General features: G+C 39.5%; 1 protein-coding gene across 1 annotated transcript; it reads left to right on the top strand.

Moving 5' to 3' along the window:
- The first annotated feature begins 2,764 nt into the window (after positions 1 to 2,764).
- On the top strand, positions 2,765 to 5,644 carry LOC122011700 (protein NUCLEAR FUSION DEFECTIVE 6, mitochondrial-like). Its single transcript, XM_042568067.1, has 3 exons — positions 2,765 to 2,997; positions 3,125 to 3,243; positions 5,365 to 5,644. Exons 1-3 carry the CDS (start codon positions 2,837 to 2,839, stop codon positions 5,382 to 5,384), a joined length of 300 nt encoding a protein of 99 aa, XP_042424001.1. The 5' UTR covers positions 2,765 to 2,836; the 3' UTR covers positions 5,385 to 5,644.
- Positions 5,645 to 22,276: the final 16,632 nt, after the last annotated feature.

A 22,276-nucleotide genomic window follows, 5' to 3' on the forward strand; every position in this document is an offset into this window, starting at 1 on the left:
TGAAATCAATCTGAGCTTTCTTCTTCATTTCCGGATTCCAATTTTCTGGGTCTATTGGAATTTCGACGTTGTCAATTGGCGCCTTGTACCCTTTGGTGACGTTGAACCATTGGTCGAAGTCAGTTTTCAGGTACACCTCCATCCACTTTTTCTAGTATGGGAAATCATCTCCATTGAAGAGTGGGGGACGAACAGTGTTGTACCCTTCATTTTGGGCTATTTTAGAGCTATCGATGGAAAATCAAAGAAAGGTACCAAGACTAGGCATTGGATTAGTAGAGTTTGAGAAGAAGAATAAGAAATTTCGAATGACTCAAGTGGTGTTGCACTCTTCGAGTTAAAGAACAAATGAGAAATCGTTATTTAAAAAGGTAAGTTCTACTAATTCAAATTGAATACGAAAAACTAAAATTTGAAAAGAAAATAAAAGAATTCCCCCTGGCTTGATTGGTGGTTGCACCAATTTAGAGCAGAACATGTTCTGTTGTTGGATTGAGTCGCACGTGAGAAGGCGGGGGAGGGGGGGTGAATCATATGGTTTTGAAAACTTATTTTTTTTCAAAATTTAAGTACGTAGTAAAAAATTGAGAGCACAAGGAAACACAGTCGGTTTTACTTGGTTTGAAGCCTTCAGCGACTCCTACTCCAAGATCCAGGTCCCGTGAACCTATTGATGGGTAATCTACTAAAATGCCTCTTCCGGTACCTTCGAAAGAGGTAATTAAGTACAAAAAAAGTTAGAACAAGTGTAACACCCTAAACTTGTTCTTTTGCAATAATTAATTACAAAAAAAATAGCTTTTGTTACTGACATGTATGAATCAAAGTGAGAGCGCTCGAGTGTCAGTGTCGATGTGTCAGCCGCGATTGAAAGTTCTTAGAGCAGTAGTTGGGCGCAGCACCTTACCAGCAGGATGCCGGAGTAGTCGGAACCTTGAATGGACGCGTAGTAGCTCATATATTAGTTGTTGTTTCAAGCTTGATCGAGACTGCCTTAAATAGGGCATGGAAGGCGCCTTCCATAGACATTGAGGGCACCTCCAATAGGTCAAATTTGATCCCGAAGTCGCCATGCCTTATTTGTGACGATGTCCAAATTTTATCTCTTGGAAGGCGCCTTCAAAGTCGCCATGCCTTATCTGCGACGATGTCCAAATTTTATCTCTTGGAAGGCGCCTTCAAAAAATTGAAGACGCCTTCCATGAACAGTGCGAAGGTGCCTTCCACTGCTTGAAGGTGTCTTCGGGTACTGTTCATCTAAAGGCTTTTTGCTTCTTTAGCCTTGCAAGTTGTGTTAGTCCAAAACTAAAATATCTAACATGCAAAATAAGATTAGCACAGTGAAAATAAGAAGTAGTAATTAGCTCATGTCCTCCCAGGACCAAAACTACTCAAGGTCTCAGATTAGAGATTCAAAATGGACCTAACCTAGGCCGACACCTACTGTCCCTCAACCAGGGCGCGTTCTCACAAAGTCACTCTCTTCTAATGACTTACCTTTACTTACCATCTTGTAGTCGGTTGACTAGTCTTCTGACCTACCAGATCTTCATGCTAGTTTTTCGGTTCGCAGACCCAACTAGACTTCTGCTAGTTGTCCGGTCCCGCGGACCCAAACAGACTTCTTGCCAAATATCCGGTCGGCTCATTAATCTATTTGGACTTCGCACCAGCTATTCGGTCTCGCGGACTTAGCTGGATTTCAACCTGGTATCCGGTCCTTTGAACTTGTCAATTCTTGCACACTTGATAACGCAATTAGATAATAAAATACCTAACTTAACTCACTTATCATTTATCAAAACTTAAGTTAAACCGTTAGTACAAACTGCACTAACATTTACATCTATTCTTAAATAGAATTTTAGCATCATGGATGCTAGGTAATCAATTTTAAAAAATTCTTGTTTATTTCATTTTTTTATTAATCTTATTTTGTTAAGCCAAAAACAGATATAATTAATAGTTAAGTACCCCTTGGCTAGCTAGATTAACCCATAGAATTAGATTAATCCATTCAATTTGAGAAGTTTATTTGACCCAATCAATCTGCCAACTTATATAGCCTTATACTAGATTTACTGGCCTTAGGGTATGGCCAAATTGATATTACATTTTAAATTTATAGACTTGAGTAAGAGTCAAATTCTAATAAATACTGAGAAATTATTCTCTCATGTTTATGGGTTAGCTTCAATTTTTTATTTACTCCCTTCTAATAATATGAGATAGTCATAAAGAGTATTAGGATGATGAATTGTATCTTTTACAAAATGTATTCGGGACCTACTTACTCTTACGGGTATAGTTCAGGTGATAAATAGATGAAAATTTATCACTTAAAGTTGAGGAATGAAATCTCAGGACTGACATAACATACATCCTTATATCCTATTTAACTTACATTATTTCGATTTATCTTCTCAGTTATCATAATGTATCTCTTTTATATTAATCCTTAAATGAACTTATGTGATGCTAAGACGAGCATTTCATCATTTACCACATATTCGAGACCTATTCTCACGAGTCGCACATCAAACATATAAATTCGATTTACTCAATTGAATATATTATTTGAAAGAATGAATTTATAAAAATAATTTAGTTTTAAATAGAGAACAACTATTTCCTTTAAATTTAAAGTGACTATTTCAAAAGAATAAATAAATATTTCATAAGTCAAATTTACAGTTAAACACGATAATATTTCAAAATAACCATCAAGAGAACATGGTTCGACCCTTGGCTCAGTTCGCACTGCGTTGAAAGAAGTCTGAAGGGTTAAAAGCTGGCTCCGGTGTTTCGCTGTGGTTTTCGATTCCAGATAGTTGCCATGGCGGCGGCGATTGCGGGAGCACGCAGGGCCTTTGCTAGCAGATGCGTCGCTTCTCATTCGCTCCCTCTCTCCGCCTCTTCCAGGCCTGTTCCTTCTCCTTCTCCAGCTACTGCCTTTGCTAGGCTCTCTCGCCGCAAGCCTGGTTTCGGAATCTCGAGGTCGTTTGTTTGTTTTTTGTTACTAGACTGCGAGTTCAGAAATTCTACTTTTTCTTCGTATTTTCGTCTTTTTTTTCCCAATCAACTGATGGAATTGTGCGGATAACTGAACGATTAAGATCTGCAGGTTGCCTATTGAGTTGGGTTGTGCGCGGTCTTTGATGCCCTTCCACAGCGCTACTGCAACTGCATTGCTAACTTCAATGCTCTCCGCCCGATCTGGAAGTTGGACATGGCTTTCCGAAGGTGATTCTCGTTTGTTTTCACTTGTCTGATTTATGTTTGTTGCTTCATGTTACTCAATGAGCAAATGATTTGTCAAAACGAACGTTGCATCGCTTGCAAGTACTGGGGTGGGGAGAGGAGGGAACGTAAAATGGAAGCCCGCCTATTCAAAGGAATAACAACATGCATTTGTAAATGGATAAGAAGGGAAGTAGATGCATAGGTTTCCTCATCCTTTATGATATGCTTCTCGACCAAGGAAATCTAAGCCATTCCCTTTCTTTCCTTCGCACCATCTAAGCCCTAACACTTCGTCCATGCCACGCTGCTGGTGGAAAGTGGGTACTATATTCCCATGGACTGGTTCACATTCCAAGATTAGGCAATAATTTGAGAAGAAATACGTTGGTTTTGTTGGAGATTTCTACTAGGCTTTATATTTGCTTTTTTGCTCTTTACTCTCACTTCCCCAAGTTAAGGAGGAATGAATGGGTTTATAAACAACCCCTTATAAGTTCCTCTTGCACAGATGTAGGTAAGCATGGTAATGGTTAACTTGGCTAACCATACGTGCATTGATGGTTAACTTGGTCTGGGCCTTAGATGGAATGCGACACGGGCACAAACACTGAGCCGATTCAATAAGATTTTTTTTTTTTTTTTTAGATAAATTTCTAATTATTATTATTTGTTTAAAAAACTGTATCTTAACGTGTATTTTCCAAAACAGTTTTTTTACTAGGTGAATTAGCTAAATTGTTCCTATTGAATCATCCAATCCTTTTCTGAAGCACACTCTCTTTAAAAAAACAGGGCACATGCCTTGGTTTGATAATAGTCATTGCTAACTAAGATAATTTGGCATGATTACCAATATTTGGCATATCGTGTGTCAACCTCACAATCTACTTCTGACCGAAACTACTGAGGATGAGACCTCATGCTACATCAAGAAAGAGAAGGTTACATATTCTATTTTTTATTGGAAATAAAAGAAAGTTTTGTTAAAGTATTCTCGAATATATTGTTGGGAAATCAAGTGCTTGATGGTAATATTGAATTTTTTTCTTAAAATTTTGAGAAAGAAAATAATGAAAAGAATGCATCAAGTGATAGATTGCTTCTAAGGCTTCAGAATTTAAGAAACAAATAGATTATGACCAAATTGTGAGTGGATTAGTTGATATTAGCATGCAAATTTCATGGCCTATATGAAAGGATATTAAATTTGAAGTCAGGTTATTAATAATGGAGAAATCATGCAGGAGCCAAAAGCTTGCTTAAAGATTTCTATAAATATGATACCCTTATAGAAACTTTGATCTTTATATGCTTTTGGTCAATTTAGTTTATCTGCCAATTGCATTTTCTATGTTCAAGATGCCCATTCATAGTAACCATCCATCTTTGATTGGTTTCTTTAGCTGAAAGACTTAGAAAATGTTGACATGTTGAATATGAGGATAGTTATTGGTGATTGATAGATATGATACCCTTGTCTTTGTCTTTCTTTTTTTCTCAAAGCACTAATTTTCCCTCCACTGGCATGTTTCGTGATTAGCTGTACACAAATCACATCATGCTTCATGGGTAGTTCCTAAGATACTGCTCTAATTGAGAGAGTGGAGGGGAGGCTGGAGATGGGGCAATCTAACTTGTCCCCAAAGTATATGATTAGCAAATTAAAAATATCTGCTAGGGACATTATGTGAAAGAATATATGGATATGGCCAAAGCCAAAGTAGATTGAGATAAATTAGCATCAGTAACAAATACTAAAGAAGACGTCAACAAATTAGAAAAGCTTCTTTGATTTTGTATTAGCTCTAGTTGAGCTAACACTTGGGCAATTAAAAATGAAATGAGTGGACCTATAACCGTTCATGTAATCATGGAATTTCTTCCACGGTAAACCATGTGTCCAAACCTCCTATTAATCATGGTGTTTCTTCTATCATGCTAATCACAATTATGGAGGAATTATCTCGTTTAAGGGAAATCAAGTATATGCGAAAATGTCTTTTAGTTTTCTTGAATACTTGATCTTTTTGGTGAATGTATCAGTGTTTAGCTGGTTTAGTGAAGTATTGCCTGATACGAATTAGCATTGCAACTATAACAATTGAACATTTTTTTTCGCAGAATTTGCCAGGACTCTATGATATCTAGAGACAAACCAGAAACGAGCACTCAATGAAAGTTCAAATGAATCATGTATCTGCTCACTATAATGACATGTCGCCACTTAGTTTTGGCTCTTTAAAGTGGTCTTTTCTGGATTCCTTCAATCGTATCAGAAATATCTGAACAGGTCTTGTAAAACCTGTATTGCAAATGTTGTTTGCTTGTTACCCCTCCAGCAGAATCTCCAAGATGAGTTGAACTATTTTGATTGTCATTATCCATCCGGTGTGTTTCTACAGGATGTCAGTTTACATTTATAATTTGTTTTAATTTATTTATGAAAAATTGAAAACATTAAAGGGCGTTTTTATTCTTTAAAACGTTAAAAATGCATTTTGTCGTCCATAGTAGGCTCTCATACATATTTTTGAATCATTTGCCTCATTCTCATTCACTAGTACAGGTGGGCTATTGTTAGTGATGGGCTTAATGCATTAGCTGGTATCTGTTTTATTGTTAGCGGATTGTATTGTTTGTAATGTTGATATTAGTGATAGTAGTGTTCTAGAGACAATTGAATTATAAAAGAAGTCTCGTTTGCTTTGTTCTACAATAGCACTCAATGCAACACAACATGCATGCCAACACTATGCCACTACAATAAAATGACATTTGTAATGGTTCTTTTTATCATCACAAATGAACTATGATGATAATTATCTACCACAATTGTCGCGACAGGTATGAATGACAAGGATGAGCAAAATTTTGATTAAACTTAATAAACTGATTGAATTTAAAATTTTCTATTAGTTTGTTCGAAATTTTGGTTAGTTCGAAATTTTATTTAAAAAATTGATTAATTTAATTCGGATTCGATTTTAAAATTTTTTATTCGATAAGTCTAATAGGCCAAATAAATAAAAATTTTGGGCCAAATTAAACTCTAATTTTTATATCAAATTTTAATTTTTATTAAATCAAACTAAATTTTTATATCCTAATTAATTTTTAAAAATATTTTACCTAATTAATTAATATTTTATTGATTCAATTTATTCCATTTTTATTATAATTTTGATCAATTCAGTTAGTTATTTTTTTAAATTTTTTACCAAATTAATTGATATTTTATTGATTTAATTTATTTGATTTTTATTATAATTTCGGTCGATTCAATTAGTTTGAAAAAAAATTAATTCAATTAATTTAGTTTGAAAAAAATTAATTCAATTAATTTGGTTTTATTTGGTTTAATTTTAACCTAATATGTTAGGTTTAAAAAAAAAATCTTAAGATGAACAACAAATATGTTTTTGGCTGGAGTAGTTATAAGCTTCTGATTTGAAGAATGCCCAAAAGTAGGCCTATTTGCCGGTGAAGCAATAAAACAGTCATAAGGGATAACCAAAAAACTACCAATAACTGGCCTCTTATCCCCTCCACCTCCTCCCATTAATTAATTAGACTTTTCTTTGCATTCAATTTTTCATCCATCATCATCATCATCATCATCTTGGCTGGCTTTCTGGCACCAATGAGGAAGTCGACGTAGATCCTCCAGCACCAAAGTTCATATTTGCAACATAACTAACTAATATATAAGGAAGAGGAGGATCGAGCTAGGTCGATTGGTTGACATTGTCAGGGTCATTGTCGTGCGGGGCGTGCAAGCTGCAGCGGCGCAAGTGCATGCAGGGGTGTGTGTTCGCGTCCTACTTCCCATCAGACCGGCCGAGCAAGTTCACGTCCGTGCACCGTGTGTTCGGCGCGAGCAACATGGCAAAGCTGCTAGGCCACCTGAGCCCCGCAGCACGAGCGGGTGGCCGAGTCTGATGTATGCCCAAGGGATGAAGCTACGAACGATCATTTGTCACTTCCGGAAGGTACAATTACAAGACTTCGATCAAAGTGTTTCAAGGAAACGCTAAACGGGCTAATCAAAGAATATTGGACTAACTATGAGCAAATAGAGACCAAGATAATCTCAACCGCTAGTCATGGCCTAATCCACATAATCGGGTGTATCCATTCATGACCCGACCACGCTTAACAGAAGAACGCTAATAAGCATGAGAACTCGTTCATGCATGAAGACTTAGGACATCTCCAATGCAAGGTTTTTAAAGAGGTTTGTAAAATAAAAAAGCTGAACAAAAAAGTTCTAACCATTGTGGGTGCAAGGTTTGAATTTTGTATTTCAAAAGCAGTAGTGAAATTTCAAAATTAATTTTTTGTCTTGAAATTGATGTAATATGCATGTAGACAGATAATTACATGTTATTAATTAGATCACACAAAAATTATTTAGAACTCAACTATTGGAGATGTTTCAATAGATTTTTAAAATGTTGATATGACATATTGGTATCATTAAAAAAGCTTTTGTAGAACTCTAATCATTGAAGATGCCCTTAAACATTTTAGATTGCTTACATGAGACATACGACATTGGGACTCTAATTGTGCATGCATTTATTTTGTTTTGGATTCCTAGATTACTTTCATGAGGCATGTGGCATTGAGACTCTAATTGTGTATGCATTTATTTTATTTTGGGTTCCTAGATAGCTTTCATGAGGCATGAGACATTGAGACTCTAATTATGTATGCGTTCATTTTGTATTCTTCCTTGTTCACTCCAATTATATAAGGGAGGGACATCTTCATATGAAACTTAGTTTTGGTGAGATTTGTGTGCTCTCTTAGTTTCTTGAAAGGACTTCTAAACTTATCGAGTTAACTCTCATGGCGTTCAACCCATCGAAACTTATAACCCATGGTATGGCGTTTCCTTTTCCATCGTAGGCTTGGACCGTGCCAGTTCTTGGTTACGGGTCAAGACTCATAATCGTGTCTTCTAGTTCTTGGGGTTCTATCTATCGTTGTCTCGAGTTCTATCGTATTTGTTGGTGGAGTTCGTATCATCTGGTATCAGAGCTTTGGTTCAAAGGCAAGTGCTAAATCTATCTTTATTTGCTATTCTTACAAAAAAAACAAAAAAATAAAGAAAGAAAAGTCAGACCAAAAAAATTAAATAAAACAAAAAAAAAAAAAGAAAACGAAGAAGCTACTTGTGCAAATCGAAGCGATTATCTTCAACAATCCATTTCTTGTTTCCCTTACTCTCAAACTTCTACTCTTTCATTTTTTCTCTTAAAATTCTATCATCATAAGTTTCGATGGTATCTTTTGAATTATTATGTGATATTCCGATTTGTTCTTGAGTTTGATTAAGAACTAAGAGATATCATCAATTGAGAGTCTACCACCCAAATATGAGTGAGTGTTTGTGAGGTTTTTCTTTCATCTTTGCAGACATGTCCAACAACCATGAGGATGGAGCAAATGTGGGTGCTAGGCAACTTCCAAACCTACAATTGCAAGCATTGATGGGGGAGATGCAGCGGATGATAAGGGCTGAATTAGAATCTATCCATGAGAGGTTGGATCGAGTGGAGGATGGGACACCAAGAAGACATCAACAAGACCGTTCTACTATACCACAATGAAGACATACTCAAGGGGTTGATATCAAAGAAGATGAAGAGGTGGTGGAAGACTTTTATGAGCAAAACTACAACTGGAGAAGGATTGGATATCGAGGAGATAGAAGCGGACGTAGAAGAAATAATGATTTATGAGGGATTAAGTTGAAGATTCCAACCTTCTAAGGGAGAAATGACCCAGAAGCTTACTTGAAATGGGAAACTAAGATGGAAATGATATTTGACTATCATGATTTTTTAGAGCTAAAAAAGGTGAAGTTAGCTGATATTAAATTCACTAATTATGCTATTGATTGGTGGGATCAAGTGGTGATGACTTAGAGAAGAAATAGAGAGCAACCTGTGTCCATTTGGGAGGAGATGAAAGTGCTCATAAGAAGGAGGTTTGTACCCAGCCATTATTATATAAGCTTATATCAGAGGCTTCAAAGGTTATCTCAAGGCTCTAAAAGTGTGGATGAATATTTCAAGAAGATGGAGTTGTCCATGATGCGAGCTAATGCCGATGAAAATCAGGAAGTCACCATGGCCAAGTTTTACATGGTTTAAACCTAGAAATTGCTGATATTGTTGAATTGCAGCATTATGTAGAGATGTCGGGCATGGTCCACCAAGCACTAAAAGTAGAAGAACATCTCAAGAGGAGAGGATTGGTCAGGAAGGGACAACTAACGACTACTAATGACACATGGCGACCAACTCCAAGAAAGGAGGAACAATTACAAAATAAGTCAAAATTTGAACCCTTCAAGAAGCCCAAACTTGGAACATCTGCTACTCAAGGTAATCACAAGTCCTTTTCTTCCAAAACTCATGATATCAAGTGTTTTAAATGTCAAGGACATGGTCATATAACCTGTCAATGTGTGAACAAAAGGGTGATGGTAATAAACACCCAAGATGAACTTTAATCAGAAGATGATGATGAAATGGTTGAAGAAGTACCACAAAAGGAGGGCAGTGATGACGAGTAACATGTTGTTGTTGGAGACTTATTGGTGGCCCGATGAGTTCTCAATCTACAAGCTAAGGAGGAAGTGTTGGAGCAATCGACCCAAGTTTGATCGGTACGATCATGATTTTGATGTGTGTATCAAAGAGTTTAAGTTAGGCTTTCATATTATTTTGATATGTGTTTGAGTCATGCAGGACTTGGTAAAATACACATGAGGAGCTTAGTGCGACTAAGCTTGGGAAGCTTATCCTGTGGCTCGGGTCCATGAGATCGGTGAAGGATGGTGCATCTAAGGGACCGTGGATGAGGAGCAACGGAGAGAAGCCGAAGGAAGCAGATTTCAAGGCAACGTGAAGGATGACACGGAGAGGAGCCACAGGCTCGGGTACATCTGAGGGACGAAGGCCGAGGAAGAGGGCTTCAAGGGCGACTCTGGAGAGGATGAGTGTGAGTGTGTAACCGGGACCAGTCGATTGCTGGAAGTTGCAGTCGACTGGTCTTGTCGACTATGCAGTCGACTGGGAGCGAATAGAAGCATTCTGTTCGCTCAGCCAGCAGCGACCAGTTGACTGGTAGTTTTACCAATCGACTGGTAAGTGACTGTTGGCAAACCGTTGGAGCTACGAAGTAGTCATTGACTACCTCCAACAGTAGCACCAGTCGACTGGTGGAAGTACCAGTCAACTGGTGCCGAGATGAGTTGATATGTTGATCAATTCTCTCCTCTTATTTAAGGGAAGCTTTGGGGCATGATGGAGACTACTGATTAATTGTTGAAACACTCCTTTGCCATTGTCCAAAGCTTCCAAGCCATTCTCTTCCTCCTAATCTAAGTTTTCATCTTGTAAGAGGAAGAGAGATTTGTGAGAGGTTGTACTCCACCGAGAAGGAATAAGATCTAGCCGGAGATTGCCAGGGATTGATCCACCGAAGGATCAAGGGTTCGTCCACCTCAAGGGCACATCGTGGAGTAGGAGCAAGCAATCTCCAAATCACATAAAGGAATCGTGTTAGCGTTTGTATTCTTGTTTGCTTTCATTATTTTAATTTTAGTATATTCTGTTACGCAAACTAACCTTATAGAGAAGAAACCGAAGTTGGGGTGACCTAGCTATTCAATCCCCCTTCTAGCCGACGCTTGGCATACTCAAGGGGTTGATATCAAAGAAGATGAAGAGGTTGTGGAGGATGGGACACCAAGAAGACATCAACAAGACCGTTCTACTATACCACAACGAAGACATACTTAAGGGGTTGATATCAAAGAAGATGAAGAGATGGTGGAAGACTTTTATGAGCAAAACTACAACCGGGGAAGGATTGGATATCGAGGAGATAGAAACAAACGTAGAAGAAATAATGATTTATGAGGGATTAAGTTGAAGATTTCAACCTTCTAAGGGAGAAATGACCCAGAAGCTTACTTGGAATGGGAAACTAAGATGGAAATGGTATTTAACTGCATGATTTTTTAGAGCTAAAAAAGGTGAAGTTAGCTGCTATTGAATTCACTGATTATGCTTTTTTTTTGTGGGATCAAGTGGTGATGACTCAAAGAAGAAATAGAGAGCAACTTGTGTTCACTTGGGAGGAGATGAAAGTGCTCATAAGAAGGAGATTTGTACCCAGCCATTATTATAGAAGCTTATATCAGCGGCTTCAAAGGTTATCCCAAGGCTCTAAAAGTGTGGATGAATATTTCAAGGAGATGGAGTTGTCCATGATGTGAGCTAATGCTATAACGCCCCGGCCCGGGCGGGCCCCACTCGGATCGAACCAAGAATGCCACCAGAATTGCCCATCGGATTGACGATTAGCTCCACAAACCACCGGAGGTCCTTTCAGTGTGCTTTGTCCTCACTCGCACGCACCCTGGAAAACTTCCTAGGAGGTCACCCTTCCTCAGATTTCTCCAAGCCAAGCACATTTAACTTTGGAGTTCTTAAGTTTGAGCTTTCAAAAAGGAAGGTGCACCTTGGTGATATGGATAGTACCATCTAACTTTTTAAACCATACTTAACCAGAATATCAGAATCAGGGTATTACAATCACCATACAAAAATTTAAGTGTGTAATACCCTGGTTCTGAGATTCTGGCCCGAGCGGGCCCCACCCGAACCGAACCGAGCATGCCACCAGAATTGTCCATCGGGTTGACGACTAGCTCCACAGACCATCGGAGGTCCTTTCAGTGTGCTTTGTCCTCACTCGTATGCACCCTGGAAAACTTCCCAAGAGGTCACCTTCCTCATATTTCTCCAAGCTAAGAACGCTTAACTTTGGAGTTCTTAGGTTTGAGCTTCCGAAAAGGAAGGTGTACCTTGGTGATATGGATAGTACCATCTAACCTTTTAAGTCATACTTAACCAGAATCTCAGAACCAGAGTATTACAATCACCCCCACTTAAAGACACAACGTCCTCGTTGTGTAACCACGAATCACAACACAAACAAATCCCAGAATCTCCCTCGCTAGGTGGTGCCCTGGGTGCTCCTGCCACAGGCACACTTACGGTCGCAAGGTCGCTCTGATGCCATCTGTAACGGCCCAGCCCGAGTGAGCTCCACCCGAACCGAACTGGGCACGCCACCAGAATTGTCCATCGGGTTGACGACTAACTCCACAGACCACCAGAGGTCCTTTCAGCGTGCTTTGTCCTCACTCGCACACACCTTGGAAAACTTCACAAGAGGTCACTCATCCTCAGATTTTTCCAAGCTAAACACGCTTAACTTTAGAGTTCTTAAATTTGGACTTCTAAAAAGGAAGGTGCACCTTGGTGATATGGATAGTACCATCTAACCTTTTAAGCCATACTTAACCAGAATCTCAGAACTGGGGTATTACAATCACCCCCACTTAAAGACACAACGTCCTCGTTGTGTAACCATGAATCACAACACAAACAAATCCCAGAATCTCCCTCGATAGGTAGTGCCTTGGGTGCTCCTGCCACAGACACACTCACGGTCGCAATATCGCTCTTATACCATCTGTAACGTCTCGGCCCGAGCGAGCCCCACCCGAACTGAATCGGGCATGCCACCAGAATTGCCCATCGGGTTGACGACTAGCTTCACAGACCACTGGAGGTCCTTTTAGTATGCTTTGTCCTCACTCGTACGCACCCTGGAAAACTTCCCAAGAGGTCACCCATCCTCATATTTCTCCAAGCCAAGCACGCTTAACTTTGGAGTTCTTAAGTTTGAGTTTCCAAAAAGGAATGTGCACCTTGGTGATATGGATAGTACCATCTAACCTTTTAAGCCATACTTAACCAGAATCTCAGAACCAGGGTATTACAAATGTTGATGAAAATCAAGAAGCCACCATGGCCAGGTTTTACATGCTTTAAACCCAGAAATTGCTGATATGGTTGAATTACAGCATTATGTAGAGATGTCGGGCATGGTCCACCAAGCACTAAAAGTAGAAGAACATCTCAAGAGGAGAGGATTGGTCAGGAAGGGACAACTAACGACTACTAATGACACATGGCGGGCAACTCCAAGAAAAGAGGAATAATTGCAAAATAAGCCAAAATTTGAACCCTTCAAGAAGCCCAAACCTGGAACATCTGCTACTCAAGGTAATCACAAGTCCTTTTCTTCCAAAACTCATGATATCAAGTGTTTTAAATGTCAAGGACGTGGTTATATAACCTGTCAATGTGTGAACCAAAGGGTGATGATAATAAACGCCCAAGGTGAACTTTAGTCAGAAGATGATGGTGAAATAGTTGAAGAAGTGCCACAAAAGGAGGGCAGAGATGATGAGTAACATGATGTTGTTGGAGACTTATTGGTGGCCCGATGAGTTCTCAATCTACAAGCTAAGGAGGAAGAAGGTAATCAAAAGGAGAACTTGTTTCATACTCGTTGCTTTGTCAATAACAAGGTTTATAGTGTTATTATTGATGGGGGGAATTGTACCAATATGGCAAGTACTGATTTGGTGGAGAAATTGTCACTATCAACTCGGAAACATTCGTGTCCTTATCGACTCTAGTAGCTAAATGACTGTGGTGAAATCAAGGTAACAAAGCAAGTCTTGGTAGCAATTTTCATTGGCAAATATGAAGATGAGTTGTTGTGTGATGTGGTTCCCATGCATATATGCCATCTATTATTAGGGAGACCTTGACAATTTGATCAAAAGGTAATACATGATGGCCTCACAAATAGGTATACTGTTACTCTGAAGGGAAACCTATTATTCTTGAACCATTGACTCCAAGACAAGCTATGGAAGACCAGTTGAGATTACAAAAAGAAAATGAAAAGAAGAGAGGAAAAGAAATTGAGGAAAAAAAATTGAGGGAAAAGAAATTGAGAAAAAAAAATTGAGAGAAGAAATTGAGGGAAAAGAAATTGAGAAAAAAAATTGAGAGAAGAAATTGAGAGAAAAAAATGAGAGAAAAGAAAATGAAAAGAAAGAGCCAAAAGGAGTGGGAAAGGAAAACAAAAGAGAAAGAAAGAAAAATAACTTTTATGTAAAAAAAGTGAGATCAAACGAGCTTTGTTTTAAAATCAGCAACCCCTTATCCTTTTGTATAAGGAGGCACTCTTGAGCACTAACGACTTTAATGATTCTTTACCTAGTGTTATTATTTCTCTCTTATAGGAATTTGAGGTGGTCTTTCTTGAAAAGGTTCCGCATGGTTTACCTTCGATTAGAGGAATTGAGCACCAAATTGACTTCTTACCCGGTGTATCCATTCCAAATTGACCTGCCTATAGAAGCAATATGGAGGAAGCAAAGGAATTTCATAGACAAGTTAATAAATTATTGGAGAAGGAGTATATTCGAGAAAGCATGAGCCCTTGTGCCGTGCATGTGCTACTAGTTCCCCAAAAGGATGGAACATGGAGGATGTGTGTGGATTGTCAAGTCATCAACAACATAACGGTAAAGTATCGTCATCCAATTCCTAGGATTGATGATATACTTGATGAATTGCATGGTTCTTGTGTGTTTACAAAAATTGATCTTAGGAGTGGGTATCATCAGATTAGGATGAAGGAAGGTGATGAATGGAAAACTAGTTTTAAAACTAAGCATGACTTATATGAATAGTTAGTAATACCTTTTGGTTTAACTAATGTTCCTAGCACTTTTATGCGTTTAATAAACCATGTTTTGAAAGGTAGATTTGTAGTTGTGTATTTTGATGATATTTTGATTTATAGCAGAAATTTAGAAGAGCATGTGACACATTTAATGTCAGTTTTGAGTATGTTAAAAGAAGAGAAGTTTTTTGCTAACCTCAATAAATGCTCCTTTTGTACAGAGAAAGTTGTGTTTTTTATGTTGTTAGTGCTAAAGGCATTGAGATGGATGAGAAAAAGGTGAAAGCAATCCAAGAATAGTCAACACCGACAATAATTAGCCAAGTGAGGAGTTTCCATGGTTTGGCCAACTTCTATAGACGGTTTGTTCATGATTTTAGCAATATTGAAGCTCCTCTTACTAAAATCATCAAGAAAAATGAGTCACTCAAGTGGGGAGAGGAGCAAGAGAAGGCATTCAACACTTTGAAAGAAAAGCTAAGTTCTGTTCGTTTACTAATCCTACCATATTTTTCTAAAAACTTTGAAATCAAATGTGATGTTTTTGGTGTTGGTATTAGTGTTGTGCTTATGCAAGAGATGAGACTCATTGCTTACTTTAGTGAGAAGTTGAGTGGAGCCACTCTCAACTATCCCACATACGACAAGGAGATGTACACATTGGTGAGGGCATTAGAGACATGGCAGCATTACCTATGGCCGAAAGAATTCGTGATTCACACAGATCATTAATCTCTAAAGCATTTGAAGAGTCAACATAAGTTGAACCGACGCCATACTAAATGAGTGAAATTCATTGAGACTTTTCCTTATGTGATCAGATACAAGCAAGGAAAAGAGAACGTGGTTGCTGATGCATTATCTTGAAGGTATGCTTCATTAGAGCAATCTCAATGGTCCGCACAACCATGTATTTTGGTATTTGGGCAAAAGATTTAAATTATGTTTACCCTCAATATTTGATATGTGTATGTGAGTGTGTAGGTTTGCAGGATATACATATGACTCAACTTGATGGCTTCGAGTCCGATGAATGATGGAGCATCCGAGGGACCGTGGACAAGGCAACAAGGACAAGGAACGAGGGAAGCAACTTCAAGGCATACACGAAGGATGACATTGGGGACGAGTCACGAGCTTGAATGCATCTAAGGGACGAGAGCCAAAGGAAGTATGCTTGAAGGCAAGAGGTCAAAACTGCAAAGAAGAGTCAAGTGAGTCATGAAAGTCTGAGTGTGAGAGAAATGTACTCAGAAAGGGAAATCCTATGTTTAGGATTGTACCAGTCAATTGGTATTGGGACCAGTCGACTGGGGGTGAGCACAAAGAGTTTCTGTGCCCGAATGGCTGGAATCAGTCGACTGATATTGGCACCATTCGACTGGTAAAGAGTCGTTCGAGAGCCATTGGCCAGGCACCAGTCGACTGGTGCAAGGACCAGTTGACTGGTAACGATTAAATAGCAGAACTGTTTCTTTCCAAGCTCTATAAGATAGAGCTTGGGATGACTGGCCATGGTGATGAAATTAGACTTGGTTAAAGCCTAATTAGTAGCCACCAAAGTCTCAAATGCTCATTATGTTCCAAGAGGTCTTGGTAAGAGTTGTGGTGAGGTTTCTCCACCCACAAGGAGATTTGAGATAGTCAAAGTTTGCTGAGGGCTAATCCGCCGAAGGATCGGGTCGTCCACCTCAAGGATAGTCGTGGAGTAAGAGACCTAATCCGAACCATGTTAAACAACGTGTAGTAATTTACTTGTTTTTTCTTTGTCTTTAGCTTTTGTATTTATGTTTGTATTGCTTATATTCCGTTGTGCTAACAAATACGTAGGAAACGATCGAGTTGGAGGCACCGTCTATCCAACCCCCCCTTCTAGCCGACCATCCGATCCTCAACATGCTTTACTTTCCATTTTAGATATGAAATTACTTGAATTTGAATATATCAAGGATTTATATACTAACGATGCTGATTTTTCTAATATGTTCAAAGCATGCGGCAAGGTTGCATTTGGTAAGTACTATAGCCATGATGGGTTTTTATTTCGTGAAAATAGATTGTGTATGTCTATGTGTTCGTTGCGTGAATTATTTACTAGGGAAGGCCATGGTGGTGGCTTGATGGGTCATTTTGGTATTACTAAGACTTTAGGGGTTTTACAGGATCATTTCTTTTGGCCTCATATGAAATGTGACATGGAGAGAATTTGTGAGAAGTGCATCACTTACAAACAAGCTAAATCTAAATTAAAACTCCATGGCCTGTATACTCCTTTGCCTATACCTAGTGAACCTTGGATTGATATTTCAATAGACTTTATTTTAGGATTACCCTAGACCAAGAGGGGGAGAAATTCAATTTTTGTTATAGTAGATAGGTTTTCCAAAATAGTGCATTTCATTCCATGTCATAAAACCGATGATGCATTGCATATATTTGAATTGTTCTTTAAAGAGGCTATTAGGTTGTATGGCATGCCTAGGACCATTGCCTCAGATCGGGATGCAAAGTTTTTGAGTTATTTTTGGAAGACTATGTGGATTAAATTATGAACTAAATTATTGTTCTCTACTACTTGTTACCCCCAAATTGATGGGCAAACTGAAGTATTCAATCGAACTTTGTCCTTTTTACTCTGTTCGGTCATTAACAAGAATTTGAGAATATAGAAAGATTGTTTACCTCATATTGGATTTGCTTACAATAAGAGCATACATTCTGCGACTCAATTTTCTCCATTTGAAATTATTTATGATTTCAATTCCTTGTCACGATTATATTTGAGTCCTTTGGCTGTAAGTGACCATATAAACTTAGATGGTAAGCAGAAGGCCGAATTCGTAATAAAGATTCATGACCAAGCATGTTTGAATATTAGGGGAAGAACCTAGTAATAAATACAACAAGCTAACAAGGGGCGCAAGAAAATTGTGTTTAAACCGGGAGAATGGATTTGGTTGTACCTCCGAAAGGAGCGACTTCCAGACAAACATCGTTCTAAACTTCTACCTTGAGGGGATGACCCATTTCATGTATTGAAGTGCATCAATGATAATGCCTACAAACTTGAACTACAATGTGAGTATGGCGTACATTCTACTTTTAATATTATTGATTTGTCCCCATTTGATGCAGGTGATGATTTGAGGGTAAATCCTTTTCAAGAAGGGGAGAATGATGTATGCCCAAGGGATGAAGCAACGAGAGATCATTTATCACTTTCAGAAGGCCTAATTACAAGACTTCGAGCAAAGTGTTTCAAGGAAGCGCTAAACGGGCTAATCAAAGAACATTGGGGTAACTATGAGCAAGGAGAGACTAAGATAATCCCAATCGCTAATCATGGCCTAATCCACATATCGGGCGTATCCATCCATGACTCGGCTGCGCTTAATGGAAGAATGCTAATAAGCATCGGAACTCGTTCATGCATGAAGACTTAAGTATTTTAGATTGTTTACATGAGGCATGCGACATTGAGACTCTAATTGTGCATGCATTTATTTTGTTTTGGGTTTCTAGATAGCTTTCATGAGGTATATGACATTGCGACTCTAATTGTACATGCATTTATTTTGTTTTGGGTTCCTAGATAGCTTTCATAAGGCATGAGATATTGAGACTCTAATTATGCATATATTCATTTTGTACTCTTTCTTGTTCACTCCCATTATATAAGGGAGGGACATCTTCATATGAAGTAACTTAGTTTTGGTGAGATTTGTGTGCTTAATAATGAATGATCAGACATATTATTTTGGGGTTGTTATTTGGTGTTTTCATACATTTATATGTTTTAAATTACAATTTTTGTCATGTTTACAAAGCAAGGTTCGATATGAGGTTAATGATGATTTGTTTATCTTAATTCATGATTTAGTCCTCATAATTTGAACTTGTAGGAGGTTGAAATTGATACATGACTTGAATTGAGTCAAGCCAATTCAAGAGGGAGTAACCCAATTCCAAGAGAAGTTCCACCAAATAGAAGCAACTCGTCTAAAGGAGCAAATCCATTGTGTTCAACCCAAGTCAAACCCCTACACTGAATCCCTAATTTCTCCATTGAACTAGACCTAAATCCCCAAATAAATCCGGTTCAAACCAATGGTATAAAACCCGAAGAAATCGCGGATGAACAGTTGCTACGCTTTTGTTCATCGTGCCAGAATTCTGCATTCACGTTTTCCTCTCCATCGTATCCCCCATCCTTCTTCCGATCAACTTCTCAAGGGCCAATCTTGGTGTGGAAGCTCAAGGAATCTTCTGGGCACTCTCTGGTGATCTGAAATCTCGCTGAGAGGTTTCTCCGGCAAGTTCTTTGTGTCTGAAGTTCTTCCTGCTGCCGCGGCTGGAAACGGCGGAGGGAGCAAACTTTCCATCCATCCTTCATCAACGATCACCGGAGGGGTTCTCCAGTGGTTCCTGACGTTCATCCGCCCATCAACAACTCCCCATTGCTTTGTTGGGTTCAGATCTATGATTCCCAGATTTTTTTCTCTGCATTTACAGCCCAGATTTACGATTGGAGTCAACGTTTGAGAGAGTTTCTTCAATTAAGACTTCAACCTCAGCTTAGAATCCAGTTAGCAGCTGTTTTCTCTTCTTCTCTGATTTCCGAAGCTGAGGATTTCAGTTTTGACCTCTTGTGTGACGCCAAGAAGTGTGGTGTTGAGAATTGGTTGTGTCTAATCATGGATTGACTCGATTCTGTTCTATTATGTTTTGCAACTTGTTTCTTTAGATCTTGCTCTTGAATTTCTATTTCTGCACTATTAATTTCTACATTTAAGTCCAGTAAATTGATTTAGTAACTTTCGTGTTTAGGAATCGAATTTGGAATTCTTGTTCTGCTCTTTAATTCAACAATTTTGTTTCTGCAATTTTTTGCATTTGTGTTCTTATTTAGTTTCTGCAAATTTGTGTTAAGTTCCATTAGTTTATTTTATAATCTAGCATTGCTTTGTTAAGTTTCAGCCTTATTATATAGCAACCAGTTTTATTGAAAGTGCCAATTAGCTTAGATCTTGTAAGGGAATGGCTTAAGATAGTGGTGAATTGTTAAGGTTATTCATTTAGGTTCAATTTCTGCATTTAATTAAATTTCATTTAATTGTAATTGTCTTTGTTAGTTTGCAATTTCTTCTGTAATTTAGGACCTAAATCAAAAAGAAACCCGACAATTCCCCAAATTCCATTGAGAAAACCCAAAAAAAAGTTTTGAATCTAAATTAAGCATTCAATTATTAGTTCCTCGATAGATTCGACTTGGACCCTAAACTACATCATTTCTTGAGTGAAGTTGTGGGGTTTCAAATACTTAATTAATTTGTAGTTCATTCATGACACTTAATTTTGGGCTTATCAATTCTCTCTTAGTTCTTGAAATGATGGTTAAGACATGGGGTGTTGCCACATGAGGTCTTGGGGTCGAAACTCGGCGTGACCGAGCATGACCTCTCCCATGTCTTGGACATTTGCACTAATGGCTAGTAGCCACCCGTGATTTACCTCCTCCGTGTTGGCCTAGGGACGGGTTGGCGGGGGCGCTGGGGGCGAGCAAATCGCCTTTTGCCACTTGAAAGGACTTCTGAATTTATCGAGTTAACTCTCGTGACGTTCAACCCATCGAAACTTATCACCCCTAGTGTTGCGTTTCCTTTTCTTTCGTAGACTTGGTTCATGTCAATTCTTGGTTACGGGTCAAGACTCACACTCTTGTCTTCTAGTTCTTGGGGTTCTATACATTATTGTCTCGAGTTCTATTATATTTATTGGTCGAGTTCGTATCAGAGTCGCTGGTCTATGAGGCATGCGCCCGTCTATGGCTGCGTCCGCTACATCACCTCCCTCTAGCACACCCTCCGCCAGGTACAGATCAAGCTCCACAACGCCAAGCGCAAGGTCATCGCCGCCTTCCCGCATCTGCTCCTACATACCCTAGCTCTGTCGTCCTTCGGCATGGAACACGACCTCGTCGTTACCGAAGCGACGCAGCAGACGTACATCTCGATGCGCCACCACCACCACCACCACCATCACCACCAGCAAATGGAGCAGGAAATGGCGATGAGGAGGAGCTACGAGCAGCTGCAGCCGGATGCCATGAGCTTCAATGGCGGCAAGCAAATGGGCGACGTCGTGGTGGGGGCGCTGTGGTCATTCCACCCTACCTTCAGCAAGCCACATGGCTCCATCAACTTGAATCATTTTCCTTGAAATAGATTCATTATTAGAGCTAATAAAATTTTATTAATTATAATTGATCTTGTCCGAAAGTCGAAGAGACGGAAAACTAGGGATGTGGCGCTCACGCTGACCTCCTATGAACTCCGCGTGGACCTGCAACACATACTACGTTAGTGACGAGCCAGGGAAGGGGTCCCTAGCGTTGGCCCTGCGACACTCAAGTCAGTCACCGACGATGAAGTGGAAAATAGAGCAACAAGAAAACTACTGTAGCGCAAACAGTGAATATCGCATACATCTGTTGATGCTTGGATCCCCATTTATATAGAGCTTCGGTAGCACACATGTACGCTTCCCAAGTCGAGCACACTTATCAAAGTTTTCCATGAAAAAAGACGTGTCAGTAAAGTGTCTCTGACCCAGTACGTTAACGGGTCGAGCATATCTCTGAAGTAGATATCATCAGAAGTGTACTGCTAGGTCGAGCGGGTTGGCCGCTCAGTCGGAATTCCGCCGCCCTGGTGCCTCGTCTGGTCGGCCATAACCTTGCTGTTCCTCCGTGTGTGTATGCTCGACCGAAGATCCACTGTGTTATTGTTGAAGCTGATACCAGGCCGAGCGGGTTAGCCACTCGACCAAAGTTGAATTTTACGTATTAAACTCTGCTGTTTGGCCGAGCGGGGTAGCCGCTTAGCTCAGCTTTGACCCATTGTCTCTGAGCACGGTTGTTTCCTGTTGCCAAGCCGAGCGGAGTAGCCATTTAGCTCGACTTTTGCACATTGTCTTCCTTGAGCGTCGGTTGTTTGATTGCTCTCCGTGTCGAAGGCGACGTTGGGTCGCAACCTTCTCCTCGGTTGGGGCATACTTCGCCCGACCGACCGAAGATCCACTGTGTTATTGTTGAAGCTGATACCAGGCCGAGCGGGTTAGCCACTCGACCAAAGTTGAATTTTACGTATTAAACTCTGCTGTTTGGCCGAGCGGGGTAGCCGCTTAGCTCAGCTTTGACCCATTGTCTCTGAGCACGGTTGTTTCCTGTTGCCAAGCCGAGCGGAGTAGCCATTTAGCTCGACTTTTGCACATTGTCTTCCTTGAGCGTCGGTTGTTTGATTGCTCTCCGTGTCGAAGGCGACGTTGGGTCACAACCTTCTCCTCGGTTGGGGCATACTTCGCCCGACCGACCGATGTCATCTATGCGTTGACCGCC

This window comes from Zingiber officinale, chromosome 8A (assembly GCF_018446385.1).
Source record: "Zingiber officinale cultivar Zhangliang chromosome 8A, Zo_v1.1, whole genome shotgun sequence".
In the NCBI taxonomy this organism is placed as follows: Eukaryota; Viridiplantae; Streptophyta; class Magnoliopsida; order Zingiberales; family Zingiberaceae; genus Zingiber; species Zingiber officinale.

Excerpts from the sequence above, each read along its gene's own strand:
- LOC122011700 (XM_042568067.1), top strand. The coding sequence starts at position 2,837 with ATGGCGGCGGCGATTGCGGGAGCACGCAGGGCCTTTGCTAGCAGATGC. Across the intron at positions 2,998-3,124 it reads CCTGGTTTCGGAATCTCGAG|GTTGCCTATTGAGTTGGGTT; the intron begins GTCGTTTGTTTG and ends TAAGATCTGCAG. Across the intron at positions 3,244-5,364 it reads TTGGACATGGCTTTCCGAAG|AATTTGCCAGGACTCTATGA; the intron begins GTGATTCTCGTT and ends TTTTTTTCGCAG.